Source organism: Phycodurus eques, chromosome 13 (assembly GCF_024500275.1).
Source record: "Phycodurus eques isolate BA_2022a chromosome 13, UOR_Pequ_1.1, whole genome shotgun sequence".
Lineage (NCBI taxonomy): Eukaryota > Metazoa > Chordata > Actinopteri > Syngnathiformes > Syngnathidae > Phycodurus > Phycodurus eques.
Window position 1 is genome coordinate 3,278,987 of NC_084537.1, and position 19,205 is coordinate 3,298,191.

The 19,205-nt window shown below is 44.3% G+C and overlaps 1 protein-coding gene across 1 annotated transcript in view; it reads left to right on the plus strand.

The window, feature by feature from the left end:
- The first annotated feature begins 9,643 nt into the window (after positions 1-9,643).
- Positions 9,644-19,205, plus strand: part of tyw3 (tRNA-yW synthesizing protein 3 homolog (S. cerevisiae)) — a 17,150-nt gene continuing 7,588 nt past the window's right edge. The window contains exons 1-3 of the mRNA XM_061694826.1: positions 9,644-9,903; positions 14,842-14,922; positions 15,028-15,126. Coding sequence (XP_061550810.1) covers positions 9,646-9,903; positions 14,842-14,922; positions 15,028-15,126 — 438 coding nt within the window. The 5' untranslated portion in view covers positions 9,644-9,645. The remainder of the gene's footprint in view (positions 9,904-14,841; positions 14,923-15,027; positions 15,127-19,205) is intronic.

Sequence of the window (19,205 nt, forward strand, 5' to 3'; positions counted from 1 at the left end):
AACCGGGATACTGGGAGCCGACGAATGGTAGAAATTGGCGGTGGAAGGACAGGATCAAATTGGAAAGAGGTAGTATGCACTCAGTAACCCCGAGGGACCGACATCCCGTACTGTTGACCTTGGGTATAGATGTCTCAGGGGCCGATCCCCTAGGACAGGTTATTATTAATTGGCTACGACCGACAAAAAGTTCATCTTGTCCGATAATGAGAAAATTTGCTAAAGTACCATCCATCCATTTTCTGAGCCGCTTCTCCTCACTAGGGTCGCGGGCGTGCTGGAGCCTATCCCAGCTGTCATCGGGCAGGAGGCGGGGTACACCCTGAACTGGTTGTCAGCCAATCGCAGGGCACATAGAAACAAACAACCATTCACACTCACAGTCATGCCTACGGGCAATTTAGAGTCTCCAATTAATGCATGTGTTTGGGAGTTGGAAGGTAACCGTAGTGCCCGGAGAAAACCCAAGCAGGCACGTGGAGAACATGCAAACTCCACACATGCGGGGCTGGGGATTGAACCCGGGTCCTCAGAACTGTGATGCTGACACTCTAACCAGTCATCCACCGTGCTGCCGCTAAAGTGCCAGTATCAAAAAATGCGGATCCAGTGGTTTTTCGAACCTCTAAAGTGATGGGATATGACCTAAATAATGACTTGGTCCAGGGGGCGGTAAACAGTCATTTGCTGCAGGGGGCAAAGGGACGAGCGGCAGGAATTAATATAGGTAATTTTTGGCTTAAAAAAATTACTATGGAAGGTAGGGACGCAGTCAAAATCTATCAAAAGGACTTTCTTGTTTGTGCTACGATGAATAACCTCAATTGCATTGTAAACCCTGTGGTCCAAGAAAATTATACTGCTGCTACTGAGTTCAAGTAGACCTGTGCCTACCAGCTGATGACTAATGACAACCTGTAGGGTGAGTGCCAGCACTGGGATCAGGTGTATCCTCTGACTAAGGTGAAAGGTGCTCCCCTCTATGATGTCGATATGGTCCGTCCCTACCTTGCATCTTTCAAAATAAGAGTAAGATAACTTTAGGCCCCAATAACAAACTTTCCCGATCAATTGGCCACCTGGATCCACAGTTTTGTAAATTCACACTCTTTATTGTTTATTATGATGCGGCCCGATTGAGTAAGAAAAGGTCTGATTTGTGGTGTTCTGTTGTGGGACTTGCTACTGAGTGGATGGAGAGGCACTTGTGCATTGGTTTCTATGATAACCCCCACTGTGATCAAGCCTCTCTCTCAGCAGGAGATCAACCATATACGGAGTTCACCTGGGAGCGTGACCGGTGTGGGGGGTGTTTTATTCATTTTCCCAGGAGTCTTGTCCTCAGGTTTGCTCTCAAGGCCTTTGAAGGGAAGGACCCCCACGGCCAAGATCTGCAGCTGCCGCTGAAAGAGGACGTGGAGACAATGAGCGCACTCGCTGACTTGATCGACGCCTTTGTATCCCCTTAAGTTTTTTTGCATTTGCTGTGTTTTGATTAGGTTTTATTGAGTATTGTAGTGAAATAGGCTGTAGGTATAGGGGTTGTTGATCTCTGATTATCAGAAGATCAACTTGGGGGATTGAAGGTAATATAGAATACTTTATAATATTCTAATATGTAATTCTATATGAAATATAATATAGAGTTTCATGGTGTAACTGGTTTGGAAGGTAAACAAGGATTTTTATTGCAGTATAGTCAGATAAGGGGGTAAAAAAAACACTGGGAGTAAGTCGAGAGGAAAATCACAACTGTCAAGCTCTTTGCAGCTTGTGACCGTGCACGACTGAGCAATGTCAAGCAGAACAATGGAGACCTACCGTCCTTGACAATTCACTATATTGCTGACGGGGATTTTTAAATGAAAAGTGGATGCTTGCAGCCAAATTGTTTTGCCTTCTATGCATGAACTGTATTTGCAGTTGCAATTCGTAATTGCACTTTGTAATAGCACATTCATTCAGTTAGCCCTTGCTGAAGTATGTCTTTTTTGGGTACATTTAAAAAAATAATATTTTCTATCATTTATTATTTAAAGATTCATTCTGAACTGAAAACTGTTACATATTGTTAAGTATTGCAATAAAAATAAACATCTTTCCCGAACATGAGGAATATTCATTCATCTTCCATTCCGCTTATCCTCACTAGGAACATTTGACTCTGGGTTCTTTATAACCAGTATCACTGTCAAACTGGTGAACTCAAAAGCAATGTGTCTGAACCTAGCCCAGTTGACTTCATAATCATTAGTTAAGGTGTTGGCTCGAGGTTAAGATAACATTGTTGCTACAGTTATTTGGGACTAGTTCACTCCAGCAGTTGGGGAGGCTTAGTAAAGGCGTTGATCATGTGTGACATAAAGTTATAATACATTAAAGGCACAATATATAGATTAATAAGTACTAATTAAGGCTTGAAGGAACATGTGTTTTAAAATCTAACTTCCGTGGTTCCAAGCGTGCTCGTTTTCGTGAAAGAACTTCGTTCACAACAATGTATAAAAAACAACCAATTTATTCCTGACAGAGGAGTCTATACATTTTGCAGAGCTCTGGGTTCGTAACTACCCTATCTTACCCTTAGCAGATACAGTAGTCGAACAAAACTATCTGACTCTACCCCAGACTTATACAATGTTTCAAACAGGCCGGTGTGGAATCGCTGTCGTCTGATTGGTCCGTAATCTGACGTCATCGTTGTTCGGCCAAATGATGACTATCTGATCTGGGTCCAGACGTCGCCTGCAGATGTCTCCTGCATTCAATGTTTATAGTGGCTCCCCACAGTTCCTTTCTGCTTTGCCATCTGTCTCCAAATACCCCCCGATGGGGGCCTTCCTGCAATATACTCCTATACTCCAATACACATTCTCTTCCAAACTAGTTAGAATTACATATTAGAATGTAAAGTATTCTATATTCCCTTCAGGCTTCTTGAAGAAACTGTCACGTACGTGGTTAAGGCGAGGGCGAGTAACGCAAGGCAAGAACATGGTGGACCCAATTGCAGGGAGGCAAGGGAGGCTCAAAATAATATTTAATCTTCAAAAAGGGAAAACTAAACAAAGTCCCACAACAGATACCAATCAAATCAAAGTAACAAAGAAACACTAATATCTAAAACTGGAAACAAACTATGACCTGTGAGTAAGACGTGGAATAGAAAGGGAGAATTACACCTGACAATAACATACCACAATGATAAAGACAACTGACTACTATGACATGGCAGAGACATGTGACAACGACAATGAACCGACAAGAACTGAAAGAAACCAGGGAACTAAATACAAACAGATAGACGAGACAACGAGGAACACCTGGACAAGACATGAATGGCTGGAGAGAGCTGATTGGTCGACACAAAGCAGACGAGAACAGGTGGACACAACAACTTAATGAGCACACGACAAACATGGAACAAAACTAAACACAACCCAAACCAAAACACAGACCATGACAGTACCCCCCCTCTAAAGGAACGGATCCCAGACGTTCCCCAAACAACAACCAAAAAGTCACCAACCCAGGGTGGGGTCCACCCCTCAGGTCAGTCTGGTGGCCATCCAGGCCACCCAAGGTGAGGTGCTTGACTGAGCGGTTCAGGAGGTCGTCCAGGACGCCAAGCACCAGGGTCTTTACAGGGCCATTCAGGCGGACGGCCACGGTGCCGAAGCCAATGGTAATGCAGGGGCCAGTCAATAGGGTTGGGTGGCGGCCGCTGGACGAGCGCCGCCGGAGCGAGGACGGGTGGCGGCCGCTGGACGAGCGCCGCCGGAGCGGGAGCCTGGCGCAGCTGCCGAGGAGCAGGAACGGGAGGCTGGCGCAGCTGCCGAGGAGCAGGAACGGGAGGCTGGCGCAGCTGCCGAGGAGCAGGAACGGGAGCCTGGCGCAGCTGCCGAGGAGCAGGAACGGGAGCCTGGCGCAGCTGCCGAGGAGCAGGAACGGGAGCCTGGCGCAGCTGCCGAGGAGCAGGAACGGGAGCCTGGCACAGCTGCCGAGGAGCAGGAACGGGAGCCTGGCGCAGCTGCCGAGGAGCAGGAACGGGAGCCTGGCGCAGCTGCCGAGGAGCAGGAACGGGAGCCTGGCGCAGCTGCCGAAGAGCAGGAACGGGAGCCTGGCGCAGCTGCCGAAGAGCAGGAACGGGAGCCTGGCGCAGCTGCCGAAGAGCAGGAACGGGAGCCTGGCGCAGCTGCCGAGGAGCAGGAACGGGAGCCTGCCGCAGCTGCCGAGGAGCAGGAACGGGGCCTGCAGTCGCTTCCTCAGCCTGCCGCCATTGAGGTTTGGGAGTAGAGGGTACAGGAGTGGAAGAGTGCACAAGGTCTCGGGAAGGTGAACTAGGAAAAATGGCTGGTACTGAACATGGTGGCAGGTTTGACTGGACGTGACTTAATTGGAGCCGTGGAACAACGTGTGGGAACAGGTGAAAAATTAAGTGACTTGTGAACAGGGAAAAAACGAGGGGGCAAAATTTGACCTTTACTTGGGCGCCTCAGTTGGCCACCACGCGGCGGTCCCGGGTAGATGGCCAAACGGGTGCCCAAGAAAAGGTCCGAGGGAAAGGTTTTGGACTCACTGGGGTTGGAAATGGGGAGACGTGACAAAAACTGACAAGGACGGGATAAACTAGGGAAGGAACCAGAAAAATCTAAGTCTGTGTCAGAGTCAGAATCAGACAGAAGGTTAACTAAATCGGGGCCATCTTCACAATCAGAAAAATCAGAATCTAAAGAAACATGTGGATGTAAAATAGTAGGGCATGGTGAATAACTAGGACAAGTGGGGGGACCCGATGAAAAGGACAGAAAAGACTGAATGATTGGGCTTACTGGAGGAGGGTAGGTATGGATGGCAGGCTGAGGACGGTGGGAGGCAGTTTGGTGGTGTCCAGGGTGACGCCATCTTCTTCCCGCTGGGTCCTGTTCTGGTCGGTTCATTCTGTCACGTACGTGGTTAAGGCGAGGGCGAGTAACGCAAGGCAAGAACATGGTGGACCCAATTGCAGGGAAGCAGGGAGGCAAGGCAGGAGTGCGGGAGTCTCAAAATAATATTTAATCTTCAAAAAGGGAAAACTAAACAAAGTCCCACAACAGATACCAATCAAATCAAAGTAACAAAGAAACACTCGAATATCTAAAACTGGAAACAAACTATGACCTGTGAGTAAGACGTGGAATAGAAAGGGAGAATGACACCTGACAATAACATACCACAATGATAAAGACAACTGACGACTATGACATGGCAAAGACATGTGACAACGACAATGAACCGACAAGAACTGAAAGAAACCAGGGAACTAAATACAAACAGATACACGAGACAACGAGGAACACCTGGACAAGACATGAGTGGCTGGAGAGAGCTGATTGGTCGACACAAAGCAGACGAGAACAGGTGGACACAACAACTTAATGAGCACACGACAAACATGGAACACAGGAAAACATGGAACAAAACTAAACACAACCCAAACCAAAACACAGACCATGACAGAAACAGCAGACAGAAGAATCGGGGAAGTCCTTTTGTGGCCCGAGCTCTAAAATCGCAGGGAACTGGCACCAAATTGTTTATGACAGGGCACCGGCGTCCCAGCTTGGGGGGCCAGCTTTACGACTGGGCGCGTGTTCAAGGTTTACGATATGCGGAGTTTATGGCTGAGTGTAAGGGACAGTGGTCGGGATGGTTGCAAATTAGGCACAATTGTAAAATGGAAAGCAAGAACAAAGGTTGCTTAGACTTAAAAATGTTCAACTAACTTAGTTGAACAAGGTAGAAAGTAAGCGGATAGAAGAAGAACTTAAAAGGTATGCACTAGACAAAAACGCCATTTACTGAACAGGAACAGCTGACTATGGGAGGCCCAGTAGTGTTAGCTCGAACTTATTGACAAGTGAAAACCCGTTGTGTGCCCTCTCATATTCTGTTACAGTGACTGGTCTATCACTGGTTTCGGCTTGGCCAGGCGAGTAAAGACCACCCTCGACAGCAACAGAGACTAAAGCAGCCATGAAGGGGGGCCCAGCTGTTAATATTTGTCATGATTGACTGAGAGAGACTCTTCAACCTGATGACTGCATCTATATGAACGATGCTTCTCATGACAGAAAGAGAGCCAATGAAAGGACTTTGCGGTGGAGACGGTGAAACCTGGAAAGAAAAAAGAGGAGCTGAATGGTCCTGTGTCTCAACGTTTACCAAGTGGATTGGAATAATGTGATGAAAAGTCTGTTTCAGTGGGAAACAAAGTGGACACGACTAGAAGCCATCAAGGATGACTGTGTGGCTGAGGTCGGAGTCGGTCAGTGCTCAGTGGCTCGTCGGAAAATGGTGGGGACACACTTGAGGTAATTTGGCAATTGGTATTAAGCAGGTCACCTGCCTTTGAACAGAAATAAAGGGTCAATGTTATAAAGTACATATATTTAGGAGTTTTCAGTATAAGGATGGTTAAGTTTTACTTGGAGTCAGACATCTCCCTTGTCAGCGTGGTTTGTAGAGTCACACGAAGAGATTGTGGGAGAAATTATGGCAAGAAATATTTTTGCCATTATGGGAGTATGAGGTCATGCAGTCCTCAGACGGGCTTCTACTTCAAAATTTGTATTAAACTTCGGTAGGGGTTTGAAGAGAGAGGTCAGAAAGGAGCAAACCTCCTACTTGATTTCACCTACCATGCTCGTAGTTTTGTTAGAAAATGCCTCACTAAGCATCCTACGTCGCACATAGATGGACCAAGAACTTCTACGGTACCTCTAATGCTGGCTGACTAGGAGAACTAAAATACAGAAGTTGTCGATTTATGTAGAGGCATGGTATTATGGCCTTTTTGGGGTCTTGACTTTGTTCTGGAGTAATAAAAAGTGGGATACAAGGGGGGTGTTATTGCAAAGGACAGGGAGAGATTTACAATAGGATCGATTAATTAATGCAATGGATAGAAGCCTGGTCTGTAGTGGTACAGGGTGACTTGATTTATGAATTTGCCAGATGTAATATTGGGAATTAGGGGATGTAGGCGAACAGTTAGTTACGGCATATTAGCGAAAGCAGTGAAGGACACTTGTAGACTTGTAAAGATACCTGGGGGAAATTATACGCAGTGACGTGTGGTTAGTTGAGCGACATGCAATGTTTGCCCAAACGGGAACGAGGGAAGTTGGATATTAATTGCGTTAAAGAAGCCTCAGGTGGCTGTACAAGTTTGATAACTCGCAAATGACAGATTTAGATCCGCTAATTCGGTAAGCACACAAATGCTTCCAAATGGGTTGGTTGGGAGTTGCGAGTCAACCATTATGTATTCTGTGTTCATTTTTGTCTGTGGGGTGTGTAAGTGGGAATGGACATCTACTCCTGGGTCCAGGTCAATGTTATTGTCTGAGTAGTCTCGCTTGTCCTGTCATGTTAAATGTTTATGTTTTGTTTTAAATGTTTATGTGTCGTGTTAAATGTTTGTGTCGTATTAATTAAAAGCAGAAATGGAGCACAACAGAAGTGATTGTGGGGCTGTGATCACATGCAAGAGTAGGTCTCACCCATATCAAATATAGCAGCCCAAGATGTTGGGAGTCTGAGGTCAAATTAAGTACCCTTGTGCCCTGACCCTGTATTTGGAATTCGAACCTTTATTTCTGGTGTGATTGAAGCACCACTGGGTCAAATTCACTCATGTGGAGAAGAAGTCTTCTATGCACTTTGTGGTGTCATCTGAGATGACGTTGTCATCAAATATGTTTATGACGACCGAGGACAGTGTGACTGACAAGTGGGTACGGTCTACACAGACTGTTGACTAACTGACCTTTGCGACTGTGTACATGATGACCAAGGGAGTCTCTGATTTGTGGAAGTAACCTTGTTTTTCAGGACGCCCAGGAGGATGCAGCGTGACAGTGTTGATGTATTACAGGTTGTTGGAGTGCTGACTTAACGCCGATTCTTATGTGATTCTTGGTCTATTGACAGTGACACTTTTATGAAACATGTTAACAATGAATTATCAGTGTTAACATATGATTTATTTATTTATCAGAATCAGAATCATCTTTATTTCCCAAGTATGTCCAAAAAACACACAAGGAATTTGTATCCGGTAATTGGAGCCGCTTGAGTACGACAACAGACAGTCCATTGACAGAGAACACTTTTAAGACATAAAGACATTGAGAAAGACAGTCACTGAGCAATAAAGGGTTGCTAGTTATCTGGTAATGCCGGTACATTATTATTTTTTTTTGACAATTGTGCAAAAAGATGCAGAGTCGTCTAGCACTTAGAGCAGTTCGGATAACTAATATTCCAATAAGTCCGGCGCCCTTTGCACCATTGTGCAAAGGGCGCCAAGACTTCAAGCGAGTAGTACGATAGTCTGGGACAATGTTGATTGTGCAAATGTTGCAGATACTCATCAGTCAGTGTGCAAATGGAGCAGATGCTCCTCTGGCATGAGTGGCCAGTATTGGTCAACAACAGATATGCAAATAATGCAGCGTGGTGAGACTACTACAGTGAGTGCACGAGTACTATATAATTGGCCCGACAGAAATGTGACAACAAACTCAAGACAAAAGACAAAAAAGATAAAACATTGCCAGCATGTTGCAATGGAATTGTAGTTTAGGTCCCCACCGGAGCATGATAGGCTTTCTTGACCAAGTAGATTCGTCCAAATTATAGATAATAGGTTATCTTTTTGGGCTAACGCTGGTTTGTTGTTTCTTGCCTGGTGTCAGTTGCTGCTTCTATGTAATGAGTTCGGGGATCTCATTAAAGGGGGGAATATGTAGTATATTTCAATAGTGCCAAAGTCAGAGTTCCTTTGAGAAGGCCAAATGTTTGGGGATCTCTATTCAAGCCAACCATCTTTTCTTTGTAGTTCTCCATCAAAGAACTTCCTTCAACCATTTGTACGTTTATTAGGGTTTTCCTTCTCCACCCAGACAGTAACAGGTCTTGGGTTCACAACAGGCGTCCCGGTCTGAAAAGAGGACTGTTTTGCATCTTATATGATAAGGGTACCGGGTGTGCGCTTAGCTTGACTGTGAGGCGCCAGCTGGCGGGTGTGGTTCCAAATATGGTCATGAGGAACGACCATCTTCCGGGTGCACCCAGGGAGGGGCTAATTCCACGCCCAGCAAATTAAACCTTGATAAACTGAGATCGGGGGCTTTTTCGTTCTCCTGGCTTTGTACGCGGCTGCTACGACACGAAGGGTTGTTCAATAAATCAAATTAGCCCAAACGCCAAGTGTCTCGAAGTCTTCATTCATTCCTGCCGAATGCAAGCCGGACTTCTCCCGGGTGACCGCCGACTCGGAACCACAGGCGACAAATTCCACCTCAGTGGGTTGATCAAAATGTATGATTTACAGTGCTCTGGATGATTAAATAGCTGTAAAATGGATGGTAGACAGTGTTACACCCGAACGATTCCATGAAGTAGTTCATGAACTATTTGATATTGTTTGAGGACGTGAACTGAACTCATAGTTCATTTCTGCCTGATGTATGTTGAAAACACGCTCATTCTGACTTCTGTGACGGTTTTCCACGGAGATGAATTATGCACCGCAGATCGTACATTTTGATCTAGTGTATTTGCCGTAGTTGGCGATCAAAGATGGCCGACGTGGTGCACATGCGCACCGCAGACTGCGCAAGTGCCTGTTACAGGACGCTAGCTTGTTTAGTCGGGTGTTGGTCTTGGACTTCCCCACAAACTTCACAAATGGAGAAAACCTTTAGTGAGTGGAAGAAACGGTGTCTGAACAAAGTTGACCTTAGTAAAAAGGGTAATGTGGATGAAGAAATTGTGCACTTAGTGCATTTGCTCAATAGCTACGAGGAGTATTTCACAACAAGTTCCTGCTCCGGACGAATTACAGTAATTGACACGGTTAGTGAAGCGTTATTTTGATTTGTTATATCACTGGATGCGGTTGCATTTGTTTCAGCTAATTACATAATTTTCTTTGCACTGCCAGAAAATATTTGGAAAATGTAATGTGTGAAAATGTCGTAGCGAGAGAAAGTTAGCCGGACGTTTGATATTCGGTTGACATTCGAAAGAGACCATCTCGAAGTTACACGACAAAGGCGAAGTGAACTCACTAAAAATCAATAAAAACAACTTATCTCATTGTGATTGCTGTATTAATTGGCAGTTGGAGGCCACTACTTAGTACAAGTCAAACTTTGCTGATCTCTTGGATGACAAAAAAACTGGATCCAATTGTCAAAAATAGAAACCAAAAATCATTCAAATACTTTTTATCATTCTGATTGCTGCAGCAGGTGGAAATTGGAGTCCACTACTTACGACAGGTCTAACATTTCTGATATTTTGTATTTTTCCAAACGGTGTGCAATTATTTGTCAAAAATATGCACCCAAAAGCAATAAAAACACTTTTTAGGGCCCGAGCAATGACCTCCGAGACTGCGGTCAAGCCAGCCTCCTCTCGTAAAGTAGCAGTCAAGCCAGCCGCCCCTAATTTTGTTCATACTAGGCATTACAGTAATATATCGCCAACTCTCGGTGAAAATATAAGCTTCCCAATAATATGGCCGTCAATGCTCTTCGCTCAACCTGCATTAAAACATTAAGTTTATTTGATGTCTTTTGGGAAAATAAATGGTAAATGGACTGCACTTATATAGCGCTTTATCTACACCAGCACAGTGCCCAAAGCGCTTTACAAAGTCACACACACATTCATAAACCAATGGGCGACTGCTGCCATGCCAGGCCCACTGGGAGCAAATTAGGGTTCAGTGTCTTGTCCAATGACACTTCGACATGCGACTTTGACAGTCGTAGCAAGGATTCGAACCTGTTCTACCTACTGAGCCAAAGCCACCATAAAATAATCCCATTGGTATCGCAAGACAAATCCAGATCTGTATGACAGACCACCAAGGACTCCACGAAAAGAGGTTTGATGAAGATCTGATATTGTATTTCAAAATAAAAGTCTCTGAAAACTGCATATTTTGCTGTCATTACCTCTGACTGAAAAAATCTGTAAATTATTTTTTTTTTTAAATGAGATATCGCAACATCGGTCCAGTTCTGGAGGACACTACACCACCCCAGGTTTCCAACAAAAGAGGTCCCACCCAAATCTGATGTGGCATATCAAAAATAAAAGTCCCCTGAAATTGCTATATTTCACTGTCACTACCACTTATTTAAAATATTCATAAAAAAAAATATCTGAGCTATCGCAACACCAGTCCAGTTCTGGGGGACGATACACCACCCCAGGTCTCCAACAAAAGAGGTTCCATCCAAATCTGATGTGGCATTTAAAAAAAAGAGAGAAAAAAAAGTCCCCTGAAATTGGTATATTTGATTGTCATTACCACGGATTTCAAAAATTCATAAAAAAAAAAATCTATGAGATATTGCAACACCAGTCCAGTTCTGGGGAACACTATACCTCCACAGGTTTCCAACACTAACATAGGGCAGCCGTGGCCCAATGGTTAAGATCTTCGCCTGCCACCGTGGCGGACCTAGGTTCAAGACCCCGACTGGACCATCCGCCAACATCCCCCGGACTCACGGCTGTGGTGTCCTTGAGCAAGATACTGATAACCCGAAATGCTCCCCGGGCGCTTCAGCTGCCCCCTGCTCCAGTGTGTTCCACTAACGTGTATGTGTTCACTGTGATGGGTAAAATGCAGAGAACAAATTTCGTGTGCATGCATGCATGTTCATGACATTAAAGGTGATTCTTCTTCTTCTTCTTCTTCTTTATTCCTCTATAGTTCCCACAGCTCTGCACATCACCCTTGTTCTTAAAAATGGGCACGAGCACACTTTTCCTCCATTCCTCAGGCATCTTCTCACGTGCTAGAATTCTATTGAACAAGCTGGTCAAAAATTCCACAGCCACCTCTCCTAGATGCTTCCTACCTCCACAGGAATGTCATCAGGACCAACTGCCTTTCCATTTTTCATCCTCTTTAATGCCTTTCTAACTTCCCCCTTACTAATCATTGCCACATCCTGTTCCAGCACACTTGTACTCTCCCTTCCCTCTCATTTTCCTCATTCCACAACTCCTCGAAGTATTCTTTCCATCTAGCTAGCACACTGCTGGCACCAGTCAACATATTTCCATCTCGATCCTTAATCACCCTAACCTGCTGCACATCCTTCCCATCTCTATCCCTCTGTCTGGGCAGTCTGTATAGATCCTTTTCTCCTTTATTGTCCAACCTGCCATACATGTCATCATATGCCTCTTGTTTGGCCTTTGCCCTTTCTTTGCACCTTCCATTTTGTGCGGCCGGAGCTTTTTGCAACATATGCATGTGTCACAACTTTGCACTCGACCTGCAGCAGTGTGAAAGCATGATTTTGCTTCTACCCAGGCCAACCTATGGCCTGGGGGACATTTGGGGGCCATCCCGCATTATTGTGTGACCTGCATTTTCTCAATGTAACCTTTGAGAAGGCTTTCGTTGCACTTGTCTAACAGCAGTGATGTCCTACCTATGGCCTGGGGGCATTTGGGGGCCATCCCCCATCTTTGCATGGCCCGTATTTTCACATTATAACTTGTGACACAGCTTTGCGCTTCTGACAGCAGTGGTGTTCAACCTATGGCCTAGGGGCCATTTGCGTGTCACCCTCCATTTTTGTGTGGCCCACATTTACTCAATATGGGCCATAACTTTGCATATGTCCTAAAGCGTGGTGTCCAACCTACCGCCCCGGGGGCCATTTGCGGCCCTTCATCGTGCCAATACCCCAACCTGACCTAAAACTGTAAGTACCCCAACGGCGGGGCCGGAGTGCAAGGGCCCGATTATAGCTGCGTGCAGCTCTAGTTAATTATTATTATTTTAGTCATGACAAACAAAGCCATTTTTGAGGCAAAAAAAAACCTCACAAAATTTGGCACACACATAGGCCCTGTTGAAAAATGTTATAATTTCATGTTTTTGGGCGCGATTTCCTAAAAATGGCTTGACAGCGGCACCTAAAAGATGCCGAAAGTACATCAAAGGCGAACTTGGTGATCCGTAGGACCTACGGCTCTGAAAATTGGTACGCATGTAGAGGGGACCCAGATGCACAAAAAGGTCAGTGCGGCCGATATCGTAACTCCAACAGGAAATTACTTATTACCCTAAACTCAACAAACTGACCTACGACATTTTAAAGGTCGTTTCTCAACCATTATTGCAGTGTTGAGATTATGGATGTCCTTTGATGTTGAGTTGCTCTTGGCTGGTGATTGCCTGTTGTGATGTCATTAAAGATTAAGAGGACAGGACAAAGGAGCATTTTAGATGACAGATCAAAGGAGCATTTAAGATTGAACCTAACCTGTGGAGTGCCTGGCCGTGAGTTGTAGTCGATAGCAGCTGTTGAATGAATGTGCATTCTGTTTCCGCTCGTGGAAAGTGTTGTGAAAATGTGTGCAAGAAGGATAGCAGAGTACGAGGAGGAAGAACGTCAAGAACTGTGTGTTGTTTTCATTTTACAGCCTCTCATCATGCTACGCAGAGCTGGTTAGTTCACTTGTTCAGGAAATACTCTCCATTTTGAACAGTATTACTGTGTTTATTTACAGGCACGGTGTGATGTTAGATTCAGTTTAATAATTAAAACATCTAAGACTGTGACCTATATTTCCGAACATCTTTGTTGTTGGGGAATGATGCATTATCAAAGTTTTAACAGTTTTAGTCAACATACATTACATGACCTTTGGAGGTAATTTGACTCAAATAAAAGTAAAAAGTAGTCCTCCTAACAATTACGTGAGTAAAAGTAACAACGTATTCAGTGAAATAATAGTAAGAAGTATATGTCTGTGAGAGTAAAATTCAGTGATTCAGTGATATATCCGAACAAAATGGTAGAACATTTTAAATACTGCATGAGCTCATTAAAGCCCTAAAGGCTGTTTGTGTTCTGTCAGTAGTTTTATTGCATTCATAGCAACTATTATGCTTTTTATGTAGCTTTTGTCATAGTAATTATTAATAATGTAGCATCATGGTTTTAAATGACAGGGTCCCTGCTATTGCGTGGTAAAATATAAAATTTCATAATGAAATAAACTTGGCGGCGGCACGGTGGCCGACTGGTTAGAGCGTCAGCCTCACAGTTCTGAGGACCCGGGTTCAATCCCCTGCCCCGCCTGTGTGGAGTTTGCATGTTCTCCCCGTGCCTGCGTGGGTTTTCTCCGGGCACTCCGGTTTCCTCCCACATCCCAAAAACATGCATTAATTGGAGACTCAAAATTGCCCGTAAGCATGACTGTGAGTGCGAATGGTTGTTTGTTTCGATGTGCCCTGCGATTGGCTGGCAACCAGTTCAGGGTGTACCGCGCCTCCTGCCCGATGACAGCTGGGATAGGCTCCAGCACGCCCGTGACCCGAGTGAGGAGAAGCGGCTCAGAAAATGGATGGATGGATAGGCTGTGTGTTTTTTGTATTACATTTTGTATGCCAATTTTTACACTTTTACTGCAAATGAATATCGGCTCCAAATATCGGTTATCTGCCTTATTAACTACTAATAATCTGTATCGGTCCTGCAAAACCCATATTGGTCGATCTCTACTGATCGTGTAAAGCCTACAAATCAGCCACTTTCATAGTTTTGATTGCCAATTGAAAATGTTAAGAATTAATTACACGGATTAGAGAGCCGTCTCTTTCCGCTGAGCTGAGCCAAATTATCTGGATCACTATAAATGACCCTATGGTTCCTAAAAATTGGACAACGGTTTAGCCTGCTCAAGCTAAATAAATCTTCTGTGTAACAGTCTGGTCTCTTTCCCCTTGTTTTGGTTATTAATCAATTTCAGGCTCCCGAAAGCTGTGTTGTCCAGAAGAAAAACCTTGTCTGGCTGTTTGTTTCACATAAGAAATGCACATTTGATGACGTGGTGAGGATTTGTTTTTTCTGTCATTAACCTATTCATTAACTCAATGATGTAAACACTTGAATATTTGCAGGTCCTACCCTATTACTTTATGGTTTTGCTTTTCAGATGTCTGCTCTGGTCAGCGCTTGTGGAAATGCTGTGCTGAAGTTTGAGCCATTTGTGCTCCATGTTCAGTGTAGGACACTGGGGGATGCACAGTTAATGGTGAGAAAATTGGTTGTTGCAAAACGTTTTACCGTAATTTCTCATGTATAATGTGGACCCATTTATAATACGCACACCCAGAGTTGACCTCAACATCCTGGAAAACCCTTCGACCTATGTATAATGCATTTTACAATGCATGATTTTGCTTCTACCCATATGATAAAAACATTAAGTATTATCTGTATTTTGTTAGTTTTTTTCAAATAATTATTCTGAAGTTAAGCACTTTATTGGAACACGCAATACTTTTTTATTTACTTGCTGTTATTTTGAAATTCACAGCCCTACTTTTATTTTGTAAATGAGAAAACACACATTTGTGCTCACGTTTGATGACCCAAGCAGAATTTGTAAGATGTGTACAATTCTTTAAAGAAAACATGAAAGACCAGGTAAAACACATTTAATTTGATTTTAATGGGATTGAAATTAAACTGTCCAGCATCTCAGAAAAAAAAAACATAACCATAAAGAAATTAATGATGGTTGTTGTTCGGTCATCAGTTGTATTTGTAAAAAAATAAAAAATAAATTAAATATATATATATTTGGTATTTATTTATATATATTGTCAAATTCCTCTTATCCCCAGGACTAATCGGGAGAAATGTCCTGGCCGACTCTCCGTTTAAAGGGTCAATAGCCCCCGTTGTATAGCGGGAGCTTTTTAAGCCGGTGTCGAGATGAATTCGCCTCGGTGTGCTAACTGCCTTTAGTTTTACGGAGCCAATCCGGTTTGCTCTCTCTTATCACCCCTTGATGAGTAACCGTACTGAGTAAAAGGACAATAATATGAACGCTCCGTTTTTACAGCAGCTCCATCTCTATGAATCGTTTGCACTTGTCATTGACCTAGTAAAATTTTATCAATCCTTGTTAGGACCGTACGGATTTGTTTTTGTATTAAGCCGAAGTGATATCGATGAGTTACTTTTGGGATAGTATTACGACCCGGTGATATTAGTGTCGTCAACGTTCATTCACTCATAAGAAGTTGAGTATGAGATAACTCATATTATAAGAATGACAAAAATAGAAAATAATTAAATCAAGGTTTTTAATAGAGTGATGATTAAAGGATAGAATATTAATATGACAGCAAGGGTATGTAATAGAGTAAATAATGACAATAATAATAAAAATGAACAGAAATCGAAATAGTAAAAATTATAAAATCATAAAACAAGTATATCCTTTTGAGTGAGCTTGAAGGGGTGATCAAGTCCTACCGAGCCCTAAGCCTAATTAATAATAAGGTCATCGTATGTAATAGAGTAAATAATGACAATAATAATAAAAATGAACAGAAATCAAAATAGTAAAAATTATAAAATCATAAAACAAGTATATCCTTTTGAGTGAGCTTGAAGGGGTGATCAAGTCCTACCGAGCCCTAAGCCTAATTAATAATAAGGTATTTTGGAAAATAAGAGTCTCTGAACAGCTGACTAGTCCTTCTCCCTATTAACGCAATGTCGATGGCGGTCCTTTTAATTACCTTATTATAATATTCTTTTAGTCTTACCCAATTAAGGGGGAGAATCCCAAAAATAGACAAGCTATCCAAGTAGCCTGGTTTATTCCTCCTGTCAGCATGTCCCCGTCATTGCGAGAGAAAAGAACGTGCGTCTCCATATCCTTTGATGGATAAGAGAGCCCCGTGCGCTCGTGTGCGAGGCTCTTTATAAACTTGGTTGGGTTTAATTTTTTCGATTTTTTTTTTTTTTTTTTTTTTTTTTTTTTTTTCCCCCCCAAAAAAAATTTTCCCTGGGTATGTACATTTACGAGCACAAATGTACATATATGCAGTCATATGTACCCCTGTCATATTGGAATGTGTCTTTCTTCAGAATCAGAATCAGAATCATCTTTATTTGCCAAGTATGTCCAAAACACACAAGGAATTTGTCTCCGGTAGTTGGAGCCGCTCTAGTACAACAGATAGTCAATTTACAGAACACTTTGGGGACATCAAGACATTGACAAAAAACAATTGTGCAAAAAGATGCAGAGTCCTCTAGCACTTAGAGCAGTTCGAACGACTAATATTGCAATAGTCCGGTGCAATGACCATTGTGCAAAGGGCGGTGAGACTTCAAGGAGTGTATGCGGTTTAAAGTGACGAGTAGTGCGATCATCTGGGACAATGTTGGTTGTGCAAATGTTACAGATACTCCTCAATCAGTGTGCAAATGGAGCAGATGCTACTCTGGCATGAGTGGCCAGTATATGCAAATAGTGCAGCATGGCGAGACAACTACAGTGAGTGCACGAGTAATACATAATTGGCCCCACAGAAATGTGACAACGAACTCAAGTCAAAAAATTGCCAGCTTGTTGTAATGGAATTATAGGTTAGGTGTTTAAGAAGTTGATCGCAAGAGGGAAGAAGCTGTTGGAATGTCTACTAATTCTAGTTTGCGTTGATCGGTAGCGCCTACCTGAGGGAAGGAGCTGGAAGAGCCGGTGACCGGGGTGCAGACGGTCCGAGAGGATTTTGCACGCCCTTGTCTTAGTTCTGGCAGCGTGTAAGTCCTCAATGGTGGGTAGGGGGGTACCGACAATCCTTTCAGCAGTTTTGATTGTCCGTTGCAGTCGGAGTTTGTCCTTTTTTGTAGCAGGACCAAACCAGACTGTGATGGAAGAACACAGGACTGATTCGATGACCGCTGTGTAGAACTGCCTCAGCAGCTCCCGTGGCAGGCCGTGCTTTCTCAGAAGCCGCAGGAAGTACATCCTCTGCTGGGCCTTTTTGAGGACGGAGTTGATGTTGTTCGCCGACTTCAGGTCCTGAGAGATTGTAATTCCCAGAACTTGAAGGTCTCGACGGTTGACACAAGGCAGCTGGACAACGTGAGGGGCAGCTGTGGCGAAGGATGCCTCCTGAAGTCCACGATCATCTCTACCGTCTTGAGCGTGTTCAGCTGCAGGTTGTGTCGGCCGCACCACAGCTCCAGCCGCTCCGCTTCCTGTCGATATGCAGACTCGTCACCGTCCTTGATGAGGCCGATGACATTGGTGTCATCTGCAAACTTCAGGAGCTTGACAGTCGGGTTCGCTGAGGTGCAGTCGTTCGTGTAGAGAGAGAAGAGCAGCGGAGAGAGGACACAACCTTGGGGTGCCCCAGTGGTGATGCTGCGTGTGGATGAGGTGGCCTCCCCCAGCCTGACCTGCTGTGTCCTGTCCGTCAGAAAGCTGTAAATCCACTGGCAGATGGCAGGTGAGACGCTGAGCTGGAGAAGCTTGGTTGAAAGGAGTTCAGGGATGATGGTGTTGAACGCTGAGCTGAAGTCCACGAACAGGATCCTCGCGTAGGTCCCTGCACTGTCGAGGTGTTCTAGGATGAAGTGCAGTCCCATGTTGACTGCATCATCCGCAGACCCGTTCGCTTGGTAGGCAAATTGCAGGGGGTCCAGCAGGGGACCTGTGACACTCTTGAGGTGGTACAGCACGAGACGTTCAAAGGACTTCATGACCACAGATGTCAAAGCGACAGGCCTGTAGTCATTCAGACCAGAGATTGCAGGTTTCTTGGGGACTGGAATGATGGTGGAGCGTTTGAAACAGGATGGAACTTCGCACATTTCCAAAGATCTGTTAAAGATCTGAGTGAAGACTGGAGCGAGCTGGTCCGCGCAGACTTTGAGGCAGGATGGGGACACATGGTCCGGTCCTGTCGCTTTGTTAATCTTCTGTTGTTTGAAGATGCGTCTCACATCCTGTTCATGGATGGTTAACGCAGAAGTCAGAGGTGCGGTTGTGGTCGTGGGTGCGGCCGGGTGGGTGTGTGGAGTGAAACTGTCCTTTTCAAATCTGCAATAGAAGGTATTCAAGTCGTTGGCTAGTGTGCTATTGTTCTCAGCTTGGGGGGATCGTCGCTTGTAATTAGTCAGCGATTGGAATGCACGCCAGACTGATTTTGAGTCGTTCGCGCTAAACTGTTTTTCCAACTTTGCTGCATAGATCCTCTTTGCAATGTTAATTTCTTTAGTAAGCTGGTTTCTAGCTCGATTATACAGGGCCCTGTCCCCGCTCTGATATGCATCTTCCTTAGCTTGGCGAAGCTGCTTAAGTTT